This window comes from Cornus florida, unplaced genomic scaffold, assembly GCF_030987335.1.
Source record: "Cornus florida cultivar Cherokee Brave unplaced genomic scaffold, ASM3098733v1 CherokeeBrave_3.0.0_Hap2_Chr02, whole genome shotgun sequence".
NCBI classification, from domain to species: domain Eukaryota; kingdom Viridiplantae; phylum Streptophyta; class Magnoliopsida; order Cornales; family Cornaceae; genus Cornus; species Cornus florida.
The window spans coordinates 9,552,853-9,576,083 of record NW_026775572.1 but is presented as its reverse complement, the minus strand read 5'-3'; the positions used below and the strand labels follow the sequence as shown (position 1 = coordinate 9,576,083).

At 34.9% G+C, this 23,231-nt stretch overlaps 2 protein-coding genes across 4 annotated transcripts; both read left to right on the top strand.

The window, feature by feature from the left end:
- Positions 1-4,109: 4,109 nt before the first annotated feature.
- On the top strand, positions 4,110-11,273 carry LOC132293542 (uncharacterized). Of its 2 annotated transcripts, none has more exons than XM_059791072.1 (5): positions 4,110-4,688; positions 9,292-9,360; positions 9,460-9,564; positions 9,659-9,875; positions 9,946-11,273. In XM_059791072.1, the coding sequence occupies exons 2-5, from the start codon at positions 9,322-9,324 to the stop codon at positions 11,100-11,102; spliced, it is 1,518 nt and encodes a 505-aa protein (XP_059647055.1). In that variant the 5' UTR covers positions 4,110-4,688; positions 9,292-9,321; the 3' UTR covers positions 11,103-11,273. The 2 variants fall into 2 exon arrangements, with proteins under 2 accessions (XP_059647055.1, XP_059647056.1); XM_059791073.1 differs by lacking the exon at positions 4,110-4,688 and adding an exon at positions 7,047-7,417.
- A 4,359-nt stretch (positions 11,274-15,632) lies between these two features.
- Positions 15,633-22,803, top strand: LOC132293541 (uncharacterized). 2 transcript variants are annotated; one of them, XM_059791069.1, is made up of 5 exons: positions 15,633-16,210; positions 20,810-20,878; positions 20,978-21,082; positions 21,177-21,393; positions 21,464-22,803. In XM_059791069.1, exons 2-5 carry the CDS (start codon positions 20,840-20,842, stop codon positions 22,630-22,632), a joined length of 1,530 nt encoding a protein of 509 aa, XP_059647052.1. In that variant the 5' UTR covers positions 15,633-16,210; positions 20,810-20,839; the 3' UTR covers positions 22,633-22,803. The 2 variants fall into 2 exon arrangements, with proteins under 2 accessions (XP_059647052.1, XP_059647053.1); XM_059791070.1 differs by lacking the exon at positions 15,633-16,210 and adding an exon at positions 18,565-18,935.
- The last annotated feature ends 428 nt before the right edge of the window (positions 22,804-23,231 follow it).

Here is a 23,231-nt window from a genome sequence, read left to right as displayed (position 1 = left end):
GGTCAGACAGCTGTTTCTTCTTCTTGTTGATGCGGTAGAGAGAGAACCAGGTTAGACAGCAGAGAGAAACAAAGGCCCTTATTTGATTTGTTGTTGTACTCGTTTTTAATCTAAATTGCACCCTTAAATTTAGATTTGTAAAAGCATGTGGTAGATAAATTGGTTCGCAATGTTAATATATAAGGATAAAGAACAAGAAGATGTATAATGGCAAGAACAATAAAATCTTTTTTACTTATCAAAAAAAATAAAAATAAAACAATAAAATCTTTTCATTTGAAGACCATCGATTCCACGGTGTTAGCGTAAGTGATTGAGAGAGATGAGTTTGCTACTATTTACATTCATCATCAAACTTCTCACTAACACCCAATAAAAAGAAGAAAGAAGAAAAATCCGTAGATGGTCATCCTTAATTCCAACATGAGTGAGTAATCATTTTTATTAATTCACATAATATTCCAAATATCATCAACTATGAATCACGGACACTCCTCTCAGGGGTCCCGTACCCGTGTCGGATACTTTTCGGACACCGACACCCGTGTCCGAGGCTCGGACACGTGTCCGACACTTCTGTAAAGTGTCCAAATATTATTTTTTATTGGACACGCGTGTCCGAGGCTCGGACACACGGTCCGACACTTCTGTGAGACAAGATTTATTTTCTCTCACTCCTCTCAGTCTCTCCTCTTCTTCAATTATCTCTCTTCATGAACAAAATATATATATATACATATATATTTAAGTTACATGAACAAAACTTTGTGAAAGACTGAAAGTATATATATTTATTCATATACATATTTAGTTCATTATAGCTATGTCTCTTCTGCACATCTTCGTTTGGAATTTGGATCAACTTTATTTTTCATTTATTTTCTGTTTTGTCTTGTCCATATCTTTCTTATAACAGAGATGAAATTATTGAAATTAATTCTGTTCTTTATTGTTGTTTTATTTATCTGTACAAGATTCTAGTAATTATATTTTGAATATATATATACATATATATATATATATATATATATATATATATATATATATATATATAATTTTATAGGCGTATCCTCGCCCTGTCCGTGTCCTATTTTTTTGAAATTTGCCGTGTCGCCGTATCCGTGTCGTGTCGTACCCGTGTCCCGTATCTGTGTCCGTGCTTCATAGATCATCAACAATGTGCAAATAGAAGGTTGCATCATGGGTAATGTAACAAGTCTATGTAACATTGTTTCCACCTTTAATTCTCAAATTATATCCTGATTGATAGACTACTTTTAGTCACTATTCTATTACTAAAAGATGAAAAATCTATATATATATATATACATATATATATATATATATATATATATTTAAAAAACCCAAACCTAGAATTTTGATTCAAAATAATCAATAAATTGAGATCGCATGTAGCAATTTCTTTTAACTACATTTTTCTTGTATAACCCGGAAAGCTTATTTTTTGATAGAATTAAAATTTAAATATTCAAAATTTTATGAACTGAATTTTAAATACTAATTATAAATTGAAATTTTTATTTGTAACTGTTTGAAATTTAAATGTTCTCATTCTCAATTAAACCTAATTTTTAAGTAGTTGAAAGCACTTCGTTGGCACATTTTTTTTAAAAAAAAATAAAATTAAATGTTAAATTGGGTTTTATAAAAAAAATAAATAAATAAACCGCTTCACACTGTATCTCCTCTTATTGTAACTGGGTTACCACGTTCATCTCCTTGCGAAGAGGAACGCGCTGGTCTATAGATCTGCAAAAAATTCTTAGTGGGAGTGACTAGAGTGGTGCTGAAACTCTGGGCCCCTCAGACTTCTTCAAATAGAAAAAGGAAAGAGTTTGGGTTACCAATTGTTAGTCAACGTTATAAGTAACCACATCTTAAGGCTTAATCCTCTTCAACAGCTCCTTGTCCTCGAAGTAGGCTTCATCGAAGTAGGCGTCATCCAAGTAGGCGTGCAGCAACTCTTGAATTTTTATAAAAGGATACATGGTAGTCAAATTGCACTCTTAAATTAGATTTGTAAATTGATTTGCTTTTCAAATATTTAAGGATTATAAAGAACAAGATTTACTTGAAATTTACAATGGCAAGAATTATAAAATCTTTTCATTTTTAAGACTATTAATTTAAATGAAATTGTTATCATAATATTACGTTTGTATGGGGAATAGAAATCCATACATTACTACATTTATTTTTCAATGCATGATGGTATAATAAACGATCACACTGTGTTGCATCAGTTGTTGCCGGCATTAGTCAGTAGACTTTCAAATAGCAAGTTAAGGTACAAAATTATAAATCAATTCAATTTAAAAGATCTTTAGTCCTCTTCTTCTTCTTTTCTTTTTCATTTTTTTTTTTATTTCCTTTTTGCAATTCAATTGTCATGCATTGACATGTCTTTAAAATTTTGGCACACATTTATTGATCACCGAAGATAGGGCATGGAGAGAGGTCGATTTGTTAGACATAAAACCTTAATTTAAAACGTTCAATCTATTCTTATGCTTTAAAGGGGAATCGATGTTCTTGTTCAATTCTTTTTTATTTATTTTTATTTTGTTGTATTGACAAATTTGAGGGAACTCGCTACCAAAATCAATCGAAGCAATAAGCCACTCACTGGGTACACCAAAAAATTTAAATAAATAAAAATAAAGGAAGAATAGGAGGATTGTATTTATTTTGGGAAAAAGAAGAAAAAATAAAAATAAAAACCCAAACCTAGAATTTTGATTCAAAACTATCAAGAAATTGAGATCACGTGTAGCAATTTATTTAACTACATTTTTCTTGTACAAACCCGGAAAGCTTATTGCTTGATAGAATTAAAATTTAAATACTCAAAATTTTGTGAATTGAATTTTAAAAACTAATTATAAATTAAATTTTTTATTTGCAACTGTTTGAAATTTAAACATTCTATTTCTGAATTAAACCAATTTTTTTTTTTTTTTAGTAGTATTCACAATCTTGCCACTGAAAGCACTTCATTGTCATATTTTTTATTTTTTAAAATTAAATGTTAAAATGAGCTGCCATAAAAATAACAAATAAATAAATGATCAAAATAGCATCACACTGACCCAAACACCCAACACCACCTTAATGTTTAGGTTTAGAAACTCCCCAAAACACCGCCTTGGTTTTCATATGAAAAAAGATGCAATGGATAAAGTCGGCATTTAGGTGGTCAATGGAACCCAAATCCACTACTTTTGTTATTCAAGCTTGGGCCATTTCAAATTGAACCCAACAACATCTTAAGTCCAAACCAATTCCAATAATGTGTAACTTGGGTTTCAATGGGTTTTGTTCCTTATCTTCAGATAGACAGATTGGACATTGGTCCAATGCATTTATAACTTCAGACTTGTTCGGTTTAGTTCTCCAAGAACAGATTAATTTCAAAAAATTCACTATTCTTTAAAATTAAGTTATTTTTCTTAAACTGTTTTCACAAAATTAATTGTAACTTAGCTAAATTTCTTTTAATTTCAAATCCAATAATTCGGTGTCCCCAAAAGTACAAGTCCAACACTCAATTGTCATTGTGAAAAAAGTTGTTGAAATTCATAAAATAAATAAATAAATAAAAACATTAAGGTGGTGTAAAATTAGATTTGTAAATTGATTTGCTTTTCTAATATTTAAGGATTATAAAGAACAAAATTTACTTGAAATTTACGATGGCAAGAACTATAAAATCTTTTCATTTTTAAGACTATCAATTCAAATAAAAGTGTTATCTTAATATTATGTTAAAATTTTGGTACACATTTATTGTTGTTTTTTTTTTTTTTTTTGACATGATTTGATGGAACTCACTACCAAAATCGATGTAAGCAATAATAAATAAATAAAAATAAATGAAGAATAGGAGGATTGTATTTATTTTGGGAAAAAGAAGAAAAAATAAAAATAAAAATAAAAACCTAAACCTAGAATTTTAAAGTTCAAAAAATAAAAATAAATACCCAAACCTAGATTTTTGACTCTTCAGTTTTATAATTTCTAAAAACCTGATTTTTTTTTTTTTTTTTTTTTTATATATCTTCTCTTTACCTTTTCTTACTTTTCTCTCTCTTTCCTTCTTTCTTTCTTTCTTCTTCCCTCTCTCCCAAACATACAAAAGAAAAACAGCAGGGAAGCGAAGCAAATAGTCTTTATACATGCTCGCTCTTCCCTACGCGTTGCATATCTTCTCTCTCGTGCCTCCGTCTATCCATCTTCTCTCTCTCTCCGCCAAACCCTAACCTCCTCATCATCTCTCTAATCCTCCATCTCTCCACACCACCTCATCCCTCCACCGAAGCCACCACTCTACCTCCATTCCATCTCCCCATCTCTCATCCACCACACTTCACCCGAAACCACAAGCCACCAACACCCCTTCTCTCTGGTCAAGCCGCCGCTGCGTCTTCTCCGGCCATTTCTCAGGCCGTCGCTGCATTTTCTTCGGCGATTCTCTGGCCTAAGTTCTCTATCTCTCGGATTCTCATTGGCCATTCCTCCGGCCGTCGTTCTCATCTCAGGCCGTATCTCCGGCAATCTTCTCCATCGCGGGCCAATTTTCAGGCCGTCGCTGCGTTTTCTCCGGCTATTTCTCAAGCCGTCGCTGGTCACAATCCCTCTCTCCATCTTTCTCTGATATTCTCACTCGGGTAAGCATCCTTATCCCTTCCTCTTCCTCTTTTTATCTAAATATATGTGTGTACTTGTGAGTATCCTTGTGTAAAAAGTCTGAGAATAAGGGTTTTGATTTTTCTAATTACTGAGATTAGTAGTTTGAATTTTATGATGATCTAGATTCATGATATACATTGTGATTTGGTATTTTGAGAAAAATTGACGGGGCTGTGAATCTGAGATGATATATTTGTGTTTTTAATTTCTGAGAATCTGTGATATACATGGTTTGATTGTTTCAGTTTTGATGTTGGTATATATTCCGGATATGCATATATGTGGTTTGAAGTTTGGGAATTTTTGTTTTAGGCTGTGGCTGCGATGTCTGTGATCATATATATAGATGATGTGTGTTCTGAAATAGTGGAGAAGTTGTGACTGTGATGGGCTGTGAAGTTTGGGTAGTTTAGATATATATCGATGACGTATATGATTTGTGATCTGAAATTGTGATGGGCTGAGGCATTGGAGAAGTTTATATATATATATACACGTGTGTGACTTGAACTTTGGATTCTAAAATTCTGAATTTTGGAATTTGATTCTTGTTATCGATTTAAACTGTTTAGTTCAAATTTCTAATGAGACTTTATCTTCTAAAAATGGTTTTGAGAGTGTTGCCGTTTGATTGAGTCGAGAAATAAATTTTTGAGGGAAGACCATGACGATCGTTTGATGTTGAGTGTTAAAAATCTTTGGGAATTGTTTGGGCATTGTAGTTGATATTTATGCTTGAGAGTTTGACATTGAAAAATATTCTGAAGTTGCACTCTTGATTATTCTAATGGAAAGCATGTTCACACAAGTTCATATCCATGTGTTAAGACTTTGAAATTCTGAAATTTCATAATTGATGTTTTGAAATTGTTCAATAGCTGAGTTGTGATGTTCAATTTGGATAAGTTGTATTTGAAATTCTGTTGTATTTCAATTGGATAATTGGGATGAGTTGGATAATTTTGGAAAGGAACTTGAATGTCATTAAGCGTGCAAATAAATTCTGAAATTAGTGGAGACACAATCTTTGATATCTATACGTGTTCTATGCATGTATATGGTTTCTCTTGGAACTTTTTGACATGATTGATCTTCAATGCATATATGCTAATGTATGCGGATCATTTGTGATGCTTAATTTCTGAAAATCCCAAGGGCTGAAATGTTTAGAGGTGTTATATAGTTTTCAAAATTGGAAATTGGGATTTGATAGCTGAAATGTGAAATGTGATTTGATTTTGTTTCTTCGAGTTTCAATCATTTTCAGAATTTGTCCAAAGTGTCCCTAATTGAGATGAACATGCTCTAAGTGCATCTTGCTTGATTTTTGCCATGTGAGGGCATTTCGTGTTGTTTGTGAGCGAATGTGATGTGAGTTATGAGTTGTATTGAAAATTGAGATAAGACAAATGACAAATCTCTCTAGAGCTAAGTTATTGCGGAGGAAACAGTTTTGGGAATTGGGACTAATTATCAAAAGCAGTATACACTGCACACTATATACATGTTTTGTTAATTAATTTCCATGAGAAAGAAAAGGTTGATATATTGTTGAAGGATGTCCATGACTTTAAGCTTTCATTCATTTATTTCTTGTGTGAATTCAATAATTTTTGTAGGGAACACTCACAGTAATAAATCTCTGCTTTTTTTTATGAAATCAACCATAATGAATGTATTCATTTATACAAATGTTCAAGTATAGAAGATTCATTGAGAGAGGTCGATTTGTTAGACATAAAACGTTAATGGTAAACGTTTAATCTATTCTTACGCTTTTAAAGGGGAATCGATGTTCTTGTTATATTTTTATTTTTATTTTGTTGTATTGACACTATTTGATGGAACTCGCTACCAAAATCGATGGAAGCAATAAGCCACCCACTAGGTTCACCAAAAAAATAAATAAAGGAAGAATAGGAGGATTGTATTTATTCTGGGAAAGAGAAGAAAAAATAAAAATAAAAACCCAAACCTAGAATTTTAAAGTTCAAAAAATATAAATAAAAATCCAAACCTAGATTTTTGATTCTTCAGTTTTAAAATTTCTAACACCCTGATTTTTTTTTTTTTTTTTATATATCTTCTCTTTACCTTTTCTTACTTTTCTCTCTCTTCCTTTCTTTCTTTCTTCCCTCCCAAACATACAAAAGAAAAACAGCAGAGAAGCGAAGCAAATAGTCTTTATACATGCTCTTCCCTACAACCTACCCGAGTGTTACATATCTTCTCTCTCGTGCCTCCATCTCTCCATCTTTTCTCTCTCTCTCTCTCTCTCTCTCTCTCTGCCAAACCCTAACCTCCTCCTCATCTCTCTTACCCTCCATCTCGCCACACCACCTCATCCCTCCACCGAAGCCACCACTCCACCTCCATTCCATCTCCCCATCTCTCATCCACCACACTTCACCAGAAACCACAAGCCACCAACACCCCCTCTCTCTGGTCAAGCCGCCGCTGCGTGTTCTCCGGCCATTTCTCAGGCCGTCGCTGCATTTTCTTCGGCCGATTCTCTGGCCGAAGTTCCCTATATCTCGGATTCTCATCGGCCAATCCTCCCGCTGTCGTTCTCATCTCAGGCCGTATCTCCGGCAATCTTCTCCATCGCGGGCCAATTTTCAGGCCGTCGCTGCGTTTTCTCCGGCCATTTCTCAAGCCGTCGCTGGTCACAATCCCTCTCTCATCTTTCTCTGATATTCTCACTCGGGTAAGCATCCTTATCCCCTCCTCTTCTCTCTTTTTATCTAAATATATGTGTGTACTTGTGAGTATCCATGTGTAAAAAGTCTGAGAATAAGGGTTTTGATTTTTCAGATTACTGAGATTAGGAGTTTGAATTTTATGATGATCTATATTCATGATATACATTGTGATTTGGTATTTTGAGAAAAATTGACGGGGCTGTGAATCTGAGATGATATATATGTGTTTTTAATTTCTGAGAATCTGTGATGTATATGGTTTGATTGTTTCAGTTTTGATGTTGGTATATATTCGGGATATGCATATATGTGGTTTGAAGTTTGGGAATTTTTGTTTTAGGCTGTGGCTGTGATGTCTGTGATCATATATATAGATGATGTGTGTTCTGAAATTGTGGAGAAGTTGCGACTGTGATGGGCTGCGAAGTTTGGGTAGTTTTGATATATATCAATGTGTGATGACATATGATTTGTGTTCTGAAATTGTGATGGGCTGAGGCATTGGAGAAGTTTATATATATATATATACGTGTATGACTTGAACTTTGGATTCTAAAATTCTGAATTTTGGAATTTGATTCTTGTTGTCGATTTAAACCGTTTAGTTCAAATTTCTAATGAGACTTTATCTTCTAAAAGTGGTTTTGAGAGTGTTGCCGTTTGATTGAGTCGAGAAATAAATTTTTGAGGGAGGACCATGATGATCCTTTGATGTTGAGTGTTAAAAATCTTTGGGAATTGTTTGGGCATTGTAGTTGATATTTATGCTTGAGAGTTTGACATTGAAAAATATTCTAAAGTTGCACTCTTGATTATTCTAATGGAAAGTATGTTCACACAAGTTCATATCCAAGTGTTAAGACTTTGAAATTCTGAAATTGCAAAAATGATGTTTCGAGTTTGTTCAACACATGAGTCGTGATGTTCAATTTGGATAAGTTGTTTTTCAATTGGATGAGTTGGATAATTTTGGAAAGGAACTTGAATGTCATTAAGCATGCAAATAAATTCTGAAATTAGAGGAGACACAATCTTTGATATCTATACGTGTTCTATGCATGTATATGGTTTCTTTTGGAACTTTTTGACATGATTGGTCTTCAATGCATATATGGTCATGTATGCGGATCATTTGTGATGCTTAACTTCTGAAAATTCTAATGGCTGAAATGTTTAGAGGTGTTATATAGTTTTCAAAATTGGAAATTGGGATTTGATAGCTGAAATGTGAAATGTGATTTGATTTTGTTTCTTCAAGTTTCAATCATTTTCAGAATTTGTCCAAAGTGTCCCTAATTGAGATGAACATGCTCTAAGTGCATCTTGCTTGATTTTTGCCATGTGAGGGCATTTCATGTTGTTTGTGAGCGAATGTGACGTGAGTTATGAGTTGTATTGAAAATTGAGATAAGACAAATGACAAATCTCTCTAGAGCTAAGTTATTGCGGAGGAAACAGTTTTGGGAATTGGGACTAATTATCAAAAGCAGTATACACTGCACACTATATACATGTTTTGTTAATTAATTTCCATGAGAAAGAAGAGGTTGATATATTGTTGAAGGATGTCCATGACGTTAAGCTTTCATTCATTTATTTCTTGTGTGAATTCAATAATTTTTGTAGGGAACACTTACAGTAATAAATCTCTGTTTTTTTTTATGAAATCAACAATAATGAATGTATTCATTTATACAAATGTTCAAGTATAGAAGATTCATTGTTTTGCTGACAAGTGACTATGTGTTGTCGTGCTGAGATCTTTCATTCATTCATTGAATTGGCTAATTTGGCTGATTATGTTTTTCAATTTATTAGCTTTTGTGGCACCTCATAGTATTTTCGTTCATGGGTTTTGCTTGAATTTCTTTTGTTGCAGTAGCATTTGGCTGATTGGGTTTTGCTTGAAATGGTTTCCTCAGACGATGGAAACGATGGGATGGGTCAGGTATATCGTTTTCTGCCATTCTCTGATTCTGTTTGCTCTCTTTCTTCTTTTTTTCCCCGGGTCTCCATCTCACGTTTAAGATTCCTGCTCCGTTTTCAGGTACGGGCCAAGAGAAAAGCAATGGAATTAAACAAAGAGGGACCGACTGGGAGAGTTTTTGCAGAAATGGCTCCCTCCTCCGACGGAAACGATGGGATGCTTCAGGTATATCGTTTTCTGCCATTCTCGGATTCTGTTCTTCTTCTTGTTTTTTCCTTGGGTCTCCATCTCACGTTTAAGATTCCTGCTGTGTTTTCAGGTACGGGCCAAGAGTAAAGCAATGAAATTAAACAAAGAGGGACCGACTGTGGGCATTCATTTCGGCACCACGTCCTGTTCCCTTGCTGTTATTGAAGGAAACGTTGCAACAATAGCAGCCTCACTTCCTTGTTACGTTTCTTTTACGGACTCCGGGCCATTAATTGGCGATGCTGCGAAGGAACTTTTTCCTATGAATCGCGAAAATACAATTACTGGTTAGATGCTTAATCTTGATTTAGTACCTTAATATAAATAGCACCTTAATATTTTTTTCTCTTTTTGTAGGTCCCCTGAGATTCGTTGGCTACACAGCGAGTGCCCTCCATTCCAAGTTGCCTGCTCCCATTGGTGTGCACATGATTGAAGATTTACATGAAGACGACGCGCCTTGGATAAATGTGACCATCAAAGGAGTGGAAAAACATTTGTCTCCCGAAGCTGTATCTTCTTTAATCATTGAAGAGATCAAGAAGACGGCCGAGAAGTCCCTTGGGGTCTGCATAGTGGATGTGGCTTGTGCCTTACCCAACAAGTTAGAGAATCGGAATGCCAGGGTGGATGGTATTCAAAATGCAATTGCATTTGCAGATCTCAGGCTGGCTGGGACCCACACTGAAGTTACCGCTGTAGTCTCTGCGTATGGTTACGAGAAGGAGATTAGGAATCCTGTCATCAAAAACGTTTTGATTGTAGATGTAGGTGGGACGGCGTCAAATGTGACCTTGTTCAGTGTGGGACAAGACAGATTGGAATACGAAGAAACTACTACAGATGATAAAATTTGTGGTGAAAGGATGGACATGAATATGGCGCTTCACATTCGGGATGAGTTCAATAAGAGGCACCGTGGTGTCCATGCTAACATGGCTGTGATCAATCGACTACTCATCCCCTGCGAAAAGGCGAAAATTTCGCTGTCATCAAATGATCTTGTCGAGGTGGAGGTGAAACAGTTGTTAGACGGGGTTGATTACAGCACCTCCTTCACGCGCCCCAAGTTTGAGGAGCTCAATGGGTATCTTTTCGTGTCTCTGGTTAAGATGATAAGGTGTTATTTGAGGAAGTTTGCGAAGGACAAGTATGGCCGCCTGCATGAGATTGTGTTGGTTGGGGGATGTTCAAACATTCCCAAACTTAGAGAAGTGGTACAGGCACAGTTTGAGAGCAAGCTTCAAATAAGGTTGAAGCCTGAGTATGTTGTGGCTTGTGGTGTGGCTATTAGACATGCCCAGGAGAAGGAGAAGGAGAAGGAGAAGGCGAAGGCTGCTGAGCATCAAGAAGTAACAGGAGATGACATATCCTGCGGTATGGCACTGATATCTGCTTATGAGAAGGATGATGCCCCAGTCACACTGGGGAGATTCAAAGCCCTGGAGAGGGATTTGAAAGCCATTCAGGATGATGTTACTTGGATAAAGGAGAGATTACAAAAAGGAGGGTAGAACTTCTTGTGAGAGCTACTTGGTAGTTGAAAAAGTGACTTTGTTATTTTTGTGCATAGTAAACTGTTTTGAGAATTTGTATTTCAGAATGAAATTTTATATGTGGAGACTTGTTTGTTTAGATTTTAGGTATATGGTACTGTTATGCATCATAGTTCACTGTTTTGAAAAGTTGAATGTATTTTATATGTGGATGCATGTCTCTGTGGATGTAATGATTTTAGGTATAATTTGGTGGTCTGGTACCCACAACTGCACGGCCAATATGTAATTCATACGTCGTCTTCCCCGGCAGGTCATGCTCCACAAACTAAAATTCCTTCAGATATGCATCGCAGTTACTATCCTCTTACCTCAAAACCATACCCTTGCACATGCTAAGACCAAAGAAACCAGGTCAGACAGCTGTTTCTTCTTCTTGTTGATGCGGTAGAGAGAGAACCAGGTTAGACAGCAGAGAGAAACAAAGGCCCTTATTTGATTTGTTGTTGTACTCGTTTTTAATCTAAATTGCACCCTTAAATTTAGATTTGTAAAAGCATGTGGTAGATAAATTGGTTCGCAATGTTAATATATAAGGATAAAGAACAAGAAGATGTACAATGGCAAGAACAATAAAATCTTTTTTACTTATAAAAAAAAATAAAAATAAAAATAAAACAATAAAATCTTTTCATTTGAAGACCATCAATTCCACGGTGTTATCGTAAGTGATTGAGAGAGATGAGTTTGCTACTATTTACATTCATTATCAAACTTCTCACTAACACCCAATAAAAAGAAGAAAGAAGAAAAATCCGTAGATGGTCATCCTTAATTCCAACATGAGTGAGTAATCATTTTTATTAATTCACATAATATTCCAAATATCATCAACTATGAATCACGGACACTCCTCTCAGGGGTCCCGTACCCGTGTCGGATACTTTTCGGACACCGACACCCGTGTCCGAAGCTCAGACACGTGTCCGACACTTCTGTAAAGTGTCCAAATATTATTTTTTATTGGACACGCGTGTCCGAGGCTCGGACACACGGTCCGACACTTCTGTGAGACAAGATTTATTTTCTCTCACTCCTCTCAGTCTCTCCTCTTCTTCAATTATCTCTCTTCATGAACAAAATATATATATATATATATATATATATATATATATATATAAGTTACATGAACAAAACTTTGTGAAAGACTGAAAGTATATATATTTATTCATATACATATTTAGTTCATTATAGCTATGTCTCTTCTGCACATCTTCGTTTGGAATTTGGATCAACTTTATTTTTCATTTATTTTCTGTTTTGTCTTGTCCATATCTTTCTTATAACAGAGATGAAATTATTGAAATTAATTCTGTTCTTTATTGTTGTTTTATTTATCTGTACAAGATTCTAGTAATTATATTTTGAATATATATATATATATATATATATATATATATATATATATATATATATATAATTTTATAGGCGTATCCTCGCCCTGTCCGTGTCCTATTTTTTTGAAATTTGCCGTGTCGCCGTATCCGTGTCGGGTCGTACCCGTGTCCCGTATCTGTGTCCGTGCTTCATAGATCATCAACAATGTGCAAATATAAGGTTGCATCATGGGTAATGTAACAAGTCTGTGTAACATTGTTTCCACCTTTAATTCTCAAATTATATCCTGATTGATAGACTACTTTTAGTCACTATTCTATTACTAAATGATGAAAAATCTATATATATATATATATATATACATATATATATATATATATATATATATTTAAAAAACCCAAACCTAGAATTTTGATTCAAAATAATCAATAAATTGAGATCGGATGTAGCAATTTCTTTTAACTACATTTTTCTTGTATAACCCGGAAAGCTTATTTTTTGATAGAATTAAAATTTAAATATTCAAAATTTTATGAACTGAATTTTAAATACTAATTATAAATTGAAATTTTTATTTGTAACTGTTTGAAATTTAAATGTTCTCATTCTCAATTAAACCTAATTTTTAAGTAGTTGAAAGCACTTCGTTGGCACATTTTTTTAAAAAAAAAATAAAATTAAATGTTAAATTGGGTTTTATAAAAAAAAAAAATAAATAAACCGCTTCACACTGTATCTCCTCTTATTGTAACTGGGTTACCACGTTCATCTCCTTGCGAAGAGGAACGCGCTGGTCTATAGATATGCAAAAAATTCTTAGTGGGAGTGACTAGAGTGGTGCTGAAACTCTGGGCCCCTCAGACTTCTTCAAATAGAAAAAGGAAAGAGTTTGGGTTACCAGTTGTTAGTCAACGTTATAAGTAACCACATCTTAAGGCTTAATCCTCTTCAACAGCTCCTTGTCCTCGAAGTAGGCTTCATCGAAGTAGGCGTCATCCAAGTAGGCGTGCAGCAACTCTTGAATTTTTATAAAAGGATACATGGTAGTCAAATTGCACTCTTAAATTAGATTTGTAAATTGATTTGCTTTTCAAATATTTAAGGATTATAAAGAACAAGATTTACTTGGAATTTACAATGGCAAGAATTATAAAATCTTTTCATTTTTAAGACTATTAATTTAAATGAAATTGTTATCATAATATTACGTTTGTATGGGGAATAGAAATCCATACATTACTACATTTATTTTTCAATGCATGATGGTATAATAAACGATCACACTGTGTTGCATCAGTTGTTGCCGGCATTAGTCAGTAGACTTTCAAATAGCAAGTTAAGGTACAAAATTATAAATCAATTCAATTTAAAAGATCTTTAGTCCTCTTCTTCTTCTTTTCTTTTTCATTTTTTTTTTTTATTTCCTTTTTGCAATTCAATTGTCATGCATTGACATGTCTTTAAAATTTTGGCACACATTTATTGATCACCGAAGATAGGGCATGGAGAGAGGTCGATTTGTTAGACATAAAACCTTAATTTAAAACGTTCAATCTATTCTTATGCTTTAAAGGGGAATCGATGTTCTTGTTCAATTCTTTTTTATTTATTTTTATTTTGTTGTATTGACAAATTTGAGGGAACTCGCTACCAAAATCAATCGAAGCAATAAGCCACTCACTGGGTACACCAAAAAATTTAAATAAATAAAAATAAAGGAAGAATAGGAGGATTGTATTTATTTTGGGAAAAAGAAGAAAAAATAAAAATAAAAACCCAAACCTAGAATTTTGATTCAAAACTATCAAGAAATTGAGATCACGTGTAGCAATTTATTTAACTACATTTTTCTTGTACAAACCCGGAAAGCTTATTGCTTGATAGAATTAAAATTTAAATACTCAAAATTTTGTGAATTGAATTTTAAAAACTAATTATAAATTAAATTTTTTATTTGCAACTGTTTGAAATTTAAACATTCTATTTCTGAATTAAACCATTTTTTTTTTTTTTTTTTTTTTAGTAGTATTCACAATCTTGCCACTGAAAGCACTTCATTGTCATATTTTTTATTTTTTAAAATTAAATGTTAAAATGAGCTGCCATAAAAATAACAAATAAATAAATGATCAAAATAGCATCACACTGACCCAAACACCCAACACCACCTTAATGTTTAGGTTTAGAAACTCCCCAAAACACCGCCTTGGTTTTCATATGAAAAAAGATGCAATGGATAAAGTCGGCATTTAGGTGGTCAATGGAACCCAAATCCACTACTTTTGTTATTCAAGCTTGGGCCATTTCAAATTGAACCCAACAACATCTTAAGTCCAAACCAATTCCAATAATGTGTAACTTGGGTTTCAATGGGTTTTGTTCCTTATCTTCAGATAGACAGATTGGACATTGGTCCAATGCATTTATAACTTCAGACTTGTTCGGTTTAGTTCTCCAAGAACAGATTAATTTCAAAAAATTCACTATTCTTTAAAATTAAGTTATTTTTCTTAAACTGTTTTCACAAAATTAATTGTAACTTAGCTAAATTTCTTTTAATTTCAAATCCAATAATTCGGTGTCCCCAAAAGTACAAGTCCAACACTCAATTGTCATTGTGAAAAAAGTTGTTGAAATTCATAAAATAAATAAATAAATAAAAACATTAAGGTGGTGTAAAATTAGATTTGTAAATTGATTTGCTTTTCTAATATTTAAGGATTATAAAGAACAAAATTTACTTGAAATTTACGATGGCAAGAACTATAAAATCTTTTCATTTTTAAGACTATCAATTCAAATAAAAGTGTTATCTTAATATTATGTTAAAATTTTGGTACACATTTATTGTTGTTTTTTTTTTTTTTTTTGACATGATTTGATGGAACTCACTACCAAAATCGATGTAAGCAATAATAAATAAATAAAAATAAATGAAGAATAGGAGGATTGTATTTATTTTGGGAAAAAGAAGAAAAAATAAAAATAAAAATAAAAACCTAAACCTAGAATTTTAAAGTTCAAAAAATAAAAATAAATACCCAAACCTAGATTTTTGACTCTTCAGTTTTATAATTTCTAAAAACCTGATTTTTTTTTTTTTTTTTTTTTTATATATCTTCTCTTTACCTTTTCTTACTTTTCTCTCTCTTTCCTTCTTTCTTTCTTTCTTCTTCCCTCTCTCCCAAACATACAAAAGAAAAACAGCAGGGAAGCGAAGCAAATAGTCTTTATACATGCTCGCTCTTCCCTACGCGTTGCATATCTTCTCTCTCGTGCCTCCGTCTATCCATCTTCTCTCTCTCTCCGCCAAACCCTAACCTCCTCATCATCTCTCTAATCCTCCATCTCTCCACACCACCTCATCCCTCCACCGAAGCCACCACTCTACCTCCATTCCATCTCCCCATCTCTCATCCACCACACTTCACCCGAAACCACAAGCCACCAACACCCCTTCTCTCTGGTCAAGCCGCCGCTGCGTCTTCTCCGGCCATTTCTCAGGCCGTCGCTGCATTTTCTTCGGCGATTCTCTGGCCTAAGTTCTCTATCTCTCGGATTCTCATTGGCCATTCCTCCGGCCGTCGTTCTCATCTCAGGCCGTATCTCCGGCAATCTTCTCCATCGCGGGCCAATTTTCAGGCCGTCGCTGCGTTTTCTCCGGCTATTTCTCAAGCCGTCGCTGGTCACAATCCCTCTCTCCATCTTTCTCTGATATTCTCACTCGGGTAAGCATCCTTATCCCTTCCTCTTCCTCTTTTTATCTAAATATATGTGTGTACTTGTGAGTATCCTTGTGTAAAAAGTCTGAGAATAAGGGTTTTGATTTTTCTAATTACTGAGATTAGTAGTTTGAATTTTATGATGATCTAGATTCATGATATACATTGTGATTTGGTATTTTGAGAAAAATTGACGGGGCTGTGAATCTGAGATGATATATTTGTGTTTTTAATTTCTGAGAATCTGTGATATACATGGTTTGATTGTTTCAGTTTTGATGTTGGTATATATTCCGGATATGCATATATGTGGTTTGAAGTTTGGGAATTTTTGTTTTAGGCTGTGGCTGCGATGTCTGTGATCATATATATAGATGATGTGTGTTCTGAAATAGTGGAGAAGTTGTGACTGTGATGGGCTGTGAAGTTTGGGTAGTTTAGATATATATCGATGACGTATATGATTTGTGATCTGAAATTGTGATGGGCTGAGGCATTGGAGAAGTTTATATATATATATACACGTGTGTGACTTGAACTTTGGATTCTAAAATTCTGAATTTTGGAATTTGATTCTTGTTATCGATTTAAACTGTTTAGTTCAAATTTCTAATGAGACTTTATCTTCTAAAAATGGTTTTGAGAGTGTTGCCGTTTGATTGAGTCGAGAAATAAATTTTTGAGGGAAGACCATGACGATCGTTTGATGTTGAGTGTTAAAAATCTTTGGGAATTGTTTGGGCATTGTAGTTGATATTTATGCTTGAGAGTTTGACATTGAAAAATATTCTGAAGTTGCACTCTTGATTATTCTAATGGAAAGCATGTTCACACAAGTTCATATCCATGTGTTAAGACTTTGAAATTCTGAAATTTCATAATTGATGTTTTGAAATTGTTCAATAGCTGAGTTGTGATGTTCAATTTGGATAAGTTGTATTTGAAATTCTGTTGTATTTCAATTGGATAATTGGGATGAGTTGGATAATTTTGGAAAGGAACTTGAATGTCATTAAGCGTGCAAATAAATTCTGAAATTAGTGGAGACACAATCTTTGATATCTATACGTGTTCTATGCATGTATATGGTTTCTCTTGGAACTTTTTGACATGATTGATCTTCAATGCATATATGCTAATGTATGCGGATCATTTGTGATGCTTAATTTCTGAAAATCCCAAGGGCTGAAATGTTTAGAGGTGTTATATAGTTTTCAAAATTGGAAATTGGGATTTGATAGCTGAAATGTGAAATGTGATTTGATTTTGTTTCTTCAAGTTTCAATCATTTTCAGAATTTGTCCAAAGTGTCCCTAATTGAGATGAACATGCTCTAAGTGCATCTTGCTTGATTTTTGCCATGTGAGGGCATTTCGTGTTGTTTGTGAGCGAATGTGATGTGAGTTATGAGTTGTATTGAAAATTGAGATAAGACAAATGACAAATCTCTCTAGAGCTAAGTTATTGCGGAGGAAACAGTTTTGGGAATTGGGACTAATTATCAAAAGCAGTATACACTGCACACTATATACATGTTTTGTTAATTAATTTCCATGAGAAAGAAAAGGTTGATATATTGTTGAAGGATGTCCATGACTTTAAGCTTTCATTCATTTATTTCTTGTGTGAATTCAATAATTTTTGTAGGGAACACTCACAGTAATAAATCTCTGCTTTTTTTTATGAAATCAACCATAATGAATGTATTCATTTATACAAATGTTCAAGTATAGAAGATTCATTGAGAGAGGTCGATTTGTTAGACATAAAACGTTAATGGTAAACGTTTAATCTATTCTTACGCTTTTAAAGGGGAATCGATGTTCTTGTTATATTTTTATTTTTATTTTGTTGTATTGACACTATTTGATGGAACTCGCTACCAAAATCGATGGAAGCAATAAGCCACCCACTAGGTTCACCAAAAAAATAAATAAAGGAAGAATAGGAGGATTGTATTTATTCTGGGAAAGAGAAGAAAAAATAAAAATAAAAACCCAAACCTAGAATTTTAAAGTTCAAAAAATATAAATAAAAATCCAAACCTAGATTTTTGATTCTTCAGTTTTAAAATTTCTAACACCCTGATTTTTTTTTTTTTTTATATATCTTCTCTTTACCTTTTCTTACTTTTCTCTCTCTTCCTTTCTTTCTTTCTTCCCTCCCAAACATACAAAAGAAAAACAGCAGAGAAGCGAAGCAAATAGTCTTTATACATGCTCTTCCCTACAACCTACCCGAGTGTTACATATCTTCTCTCTCGTGCCTCCATCTCTCCATCTTTTCTCTCTCTCTCTCTCTCTCTCTCTCTGCCAAACCCTAACCTCCTCCTCATCTCTCTTACCCTCCATCTCGCCACACCACCTCATCCCTCCACCGAAGCCACCACTCCACCTCCATTCCATCTCCCCATCTCTCATCCACCACACTTCACCAGAAACCACAAGCCACCAACACCCCCTCTCTCTGGTCAAGCCGCCGCTGCGTGTTCTCCGGCCATTTCTCAGGCCGTCGCTGCATTTTCTTCGGCCGATTCTCTGGCCGAAGTTCCCTATATCTCGGATTCTCATCGGCCAATCCTCCCGCTGTCGTTCTCATCTCAGGCCGTATCTCCGGCAATCTTCTCCATCGCGGGCCAATTTTCAGGCCGTCGCTGCGTTTTCTCCGGCCATTTCTCAAGCCGTCGCTGGTCACAATCCCTCTCTCATCTTTCTCTGATATTCTCACTCGGGTAAGCATCCTTATCCCCTCCTCTTCTCTCTTTTTATCTAAATATATGTGTGTACTTGTGAGTATCCATGTGTAAAAAGTCTGAGAATAAGGGTTTTGATTTTTCAGATTACTGAGATTAGGAGTTTGAATTTTATGATGATCTATATTCATGATATACATTGTGATTTGGTATTTTGAGAAAAATTGACGGGGCTGTGAATCTGAGATGATATATATGTGTTTTTAATTTCTGAGAATCTGTGATGTATATGGTTTGATTGTTTCAGTTTTGATGTTGGTATATATTCGGGATATGCATATATGTGGTTTGAAGTTTGGGAATTTTTGTTTTAGGCTGTGGCTGTGATGTCTGTGATCATATATATAGATGATGTGTGTTCTGAAATTGTGGAGACGTTGCGACTGTGATGGGCTGCGAAGTTTGGGTAGTTTTGATATATATCAATGTGTGATGACATATGATTTGTGTTCTGAAATTGTGATGGGCTGAGGCATTGGAGAAGTTTATATATATATATATACGTGTATGACTTGAACTTTGGATTCTAAAATTCTGAATTTTGGAATTTGATTCTTGTTGTCGATTTAAACCGTTTAGTTCAAATTTCTAATGAGACTTTATCTTCTAAAAGTGGTTTTGAGAGTGTTGCCGTTTGATTGAGTCGAGAAATAAATTTTTGAGGGAGGACCATGATGATCCTTTGATGTTGAGTGTTAAAAATCTTTGGGAATTGTTTGGGCATTGTAGTTGATATTTATGCTTGAGAGTTTGACATTGAAAAATATTCTAAAGTTGCACTCTTGATTATTCTAATGGAAAGTATGTTCACACAAGTTCATATCCAAGTGTTAAGACTTTGAAATTCTGAAATTGCAAAAATGATGTTTCGAGTTTGTTCAACACATGAGTCGTGATGTTCAATTTGGATAAGTTGTTTTTCAATTGGATGAGTTGGATAATTTTGGAAAGGAACTTGAATGTCATTAAGCATGCAAATAAATTCTGAAATTAGAGGAGACACAATCTTTGATATCTATACGTGTTCTATGCATGTATATGGTTTCTTTTGGAACTTTTTGACATGATTGATCTTCAATGCATATATGGTCATGTATGCGGATCATTTGTGATGCTTAACTTCTGAAAATTCTAATGGCTGAAATGTTTAGAGGTGTTATATAGTTTTCAAAATTGGAAATTGGGATTTGATAGCTGAAATGTGAAATGTGATTTGATTTTGTTTCTTCAAGTTTCAATCATTTTCAGAATTTGTCCAAAGTGTCCCTAATTGAGATGAACATGCTCTAAGTGCATCTTGCTTGATTTTTGCCATGTGAGGGCATTTCATGTTGTTTGTGAGCGAATGTGACGTGAGTTATGAGTTGTATTGAAAATTGAGATAAGACAAATGACAAATCTCTCTAGAGCTAAGTTATTGCGGAGGAAACAGTTTTGGGAATTGGGACTAATTATCAAAAGCAGTATACACTGCACACTATATACATGTTTTGTTAATTAATTTCCATGAGAAAGAAGAGGTTGATATATTGTTGAAGGATGTCCATGACGTTAAGCTTTCATTCATTTATTTCTTGTGTGAATTCAATAATTTTTGTAGGGAACACTTACAGTAATAAATCTCTGTTTTTTTTTATGAAATCAACAATAATGAATGTATTCATTTATACAAATGTTCAAGTATAGAAGATTCATTGTTTTGCTGACAAGTGACTATGTGTTGTCGTGCTGAGATCTTTCATTCATTCATTGAATTGGCTAATTTGGCTGATTATGTTTTTCAATTTATTAGTTTTTGTGGCACCTCATAGTATTTTCGTTCATGGGTTTTGCTTGAATTTCTTTTGTTGCAGTAGCATTTGGCTGATTGGGTTTTGCTTGAAATGGTTTCCTCAGACGATGGAAACGATGGGATGGGTCAGGTATATCGTTTTCTGCCATTCTCTGATTCTGTTTGCTCTCTTTCTTCTTTTTTTCCCCGGGTCTCCATCTCACGTTTAAGATTCCTGCTCCGTTTTCAGGTACGGGCCAAGAGAAAAGCAATGGAATTAAACAAAGAGGGACCGACTGGGAGAGTTTTTGCAGAAATGGCTCCCTCCTCCGACGGAAACGATGGGATGCTTCAGGTATATCGTTTTTTGCCATTCTCGGATTCTGTTCTTCTTCTTGTTTTTTCCTTGGGTCTCCATCTCACGTTTAAGATTCCTGCTGTGTTTTCAGGTACGGGCCAAGAGTAAAGCAATGAAATTAAACAAAGAGGGACCGACTGTGGGCATTCATTTCGGCACCACGTCCTGTTCCCTTGCTGTTATTGAAGGAAACGTTGCAACAATAGCAGCCTCACTTCCTTGTTACGTTTCTTTTACGGACTCCGGGCCATTAATTGGCGATGCTGCGAAGGAACTTTTTCCTATGAATCGCGAAAATACAATTACTGGTTAGATGCTTAATCTTGATTTAGTACCTTAATATAAATAGCACCTTAATATTTTTTTCTCTTTTTGTAGGTCCCCTGAGATTCGTTGGCTACACAGCGAGTGCCCTCCATTCCAAGTTGCCTGCTCCCATTGGTGTGCACATGATTGAAGATTTACATGAAGACGACGCGCCTTGGATAAATGTGACCATCAAAGGAGTGGAAAAACATTTGTCTCCCGAAGCTGTATCTTCTTTAATCATTGAAGAGATCAAGAAGACGGCCGAGAAGTCCCTTGGGGTCTGCATAGTGGATGTGGCTTGTGCCTTACCCAACAAGTTAGAGAATCGGAATGCCAGGGTGGATGGTATTCAAAATGCAATTGCATTTGCAGATCTCAGGCTGGCTGGGACCCACACTGAAGTTACCGCTGTAGTCTCTGCGTATGGTTACGAGAAGGAGATTAGGAATCCTGTCATCAAAAACGTTTTGATTGTAGATGTAGGTGGGACGGCGTCAAATGTGACCTTGTTCAGTGTGGGACAAGACAGATTGGAATACGAAGAAACTACTACAGATGATAAAATTTGTGGTGAAAGGATGGACATGAATATGGCGCTTCACATTCGGGATGAGTTCAATAAGAGGCACCGTGGTGTCCATGCTAACATGGCTGTGATCAATCGACTACTCATCCCCTGCGAAAAGGCGAAAATTTCGCTGTCATCAAATGATCTTGTCGAGGTGGAGGTGAAACAGTTGTTAGACGGGGTTGATTACAGCACCTCCTTCACGCGCCCCAAGTTTGAGGAGCTCAATGGGTATCTTTTCGTGTCTCTGGTTAAGATGATAAGGTGTTATTTGAGGAAGTTTGCGAAGGACAAGTATGGCCGCCTGCATGAGATTGTGTTGGTTGGGGGATGTTCAAACATTCCCAAACTTAGAGAAGTGGTACAGGCACAGTTTGAGAGCAAGCTTCAAATAAGGTTGAAGCCTGAGTATGTTGTGGCTTGTGGTGTGGCTATTAGACATGCTCAGGAGAAGGAGAAGGAGAAGGAGAAGGAGAAGGCGAAGGCGAAGGCTGCTGAGCATCAAGAAGTAACAGGAGATGACATATCCTGCGGTATGGCACTGATATCTGCTTATGAGAAGGATGATGCCCCAGTCACACTGGGGAGATTCAAAGCCCTGGAGAGGGATTTGAAAGCCATTCAGGATGATGTTACTTGGATAAAGGAGAGATTACAAAAAGGAGGGTAGAACTTCTTGTGAGAGCTACTTGGTAGTTGAAAAAGTGACTTTGTTATTTTTGTGCATAGTAAACTGTTTTGAGAATTTGTATTTCAGAATGAAATTTTATATGTGGAGACTTGTTTGTTTAGATTTTAGGTATATGGTACTGTTATGCATCATAGTTCACTGTTTTGAAAAGTTGAATGTATTTTATATGTGGATGCATGTCTCTTTGGATGTAATGATTTTAGGTATAATTTGGTGGTCTGGTACCCACAACTGCACGGCCAATATGTAATTCATACGTCGTCTTCCCCAGCAGGTCATGCTCCACAAACTAAAATTCCTTCAGATATGCATCGCAGTTACTATCCTCTTACCTCAAAACCATACCCTTGCACATGCTAAGACCAAAGAAACCAGGTCAGACAGCTGTTTCTTCTTCTTGTTGATGCGGTAGAGAGAGAACCAGGTTAGACAGCAGAGAGAAACAAAGGCCCTTATTTGATTTGTTGTTGTACTCGTTTTTAATCTAAATTGCACCCTTAAATTTAGATTTGTAAAAGCATGTGGTAGATAAATTGGTTCGCAATGTTAATATATAAGGATAAAGAACAAGAAGATGT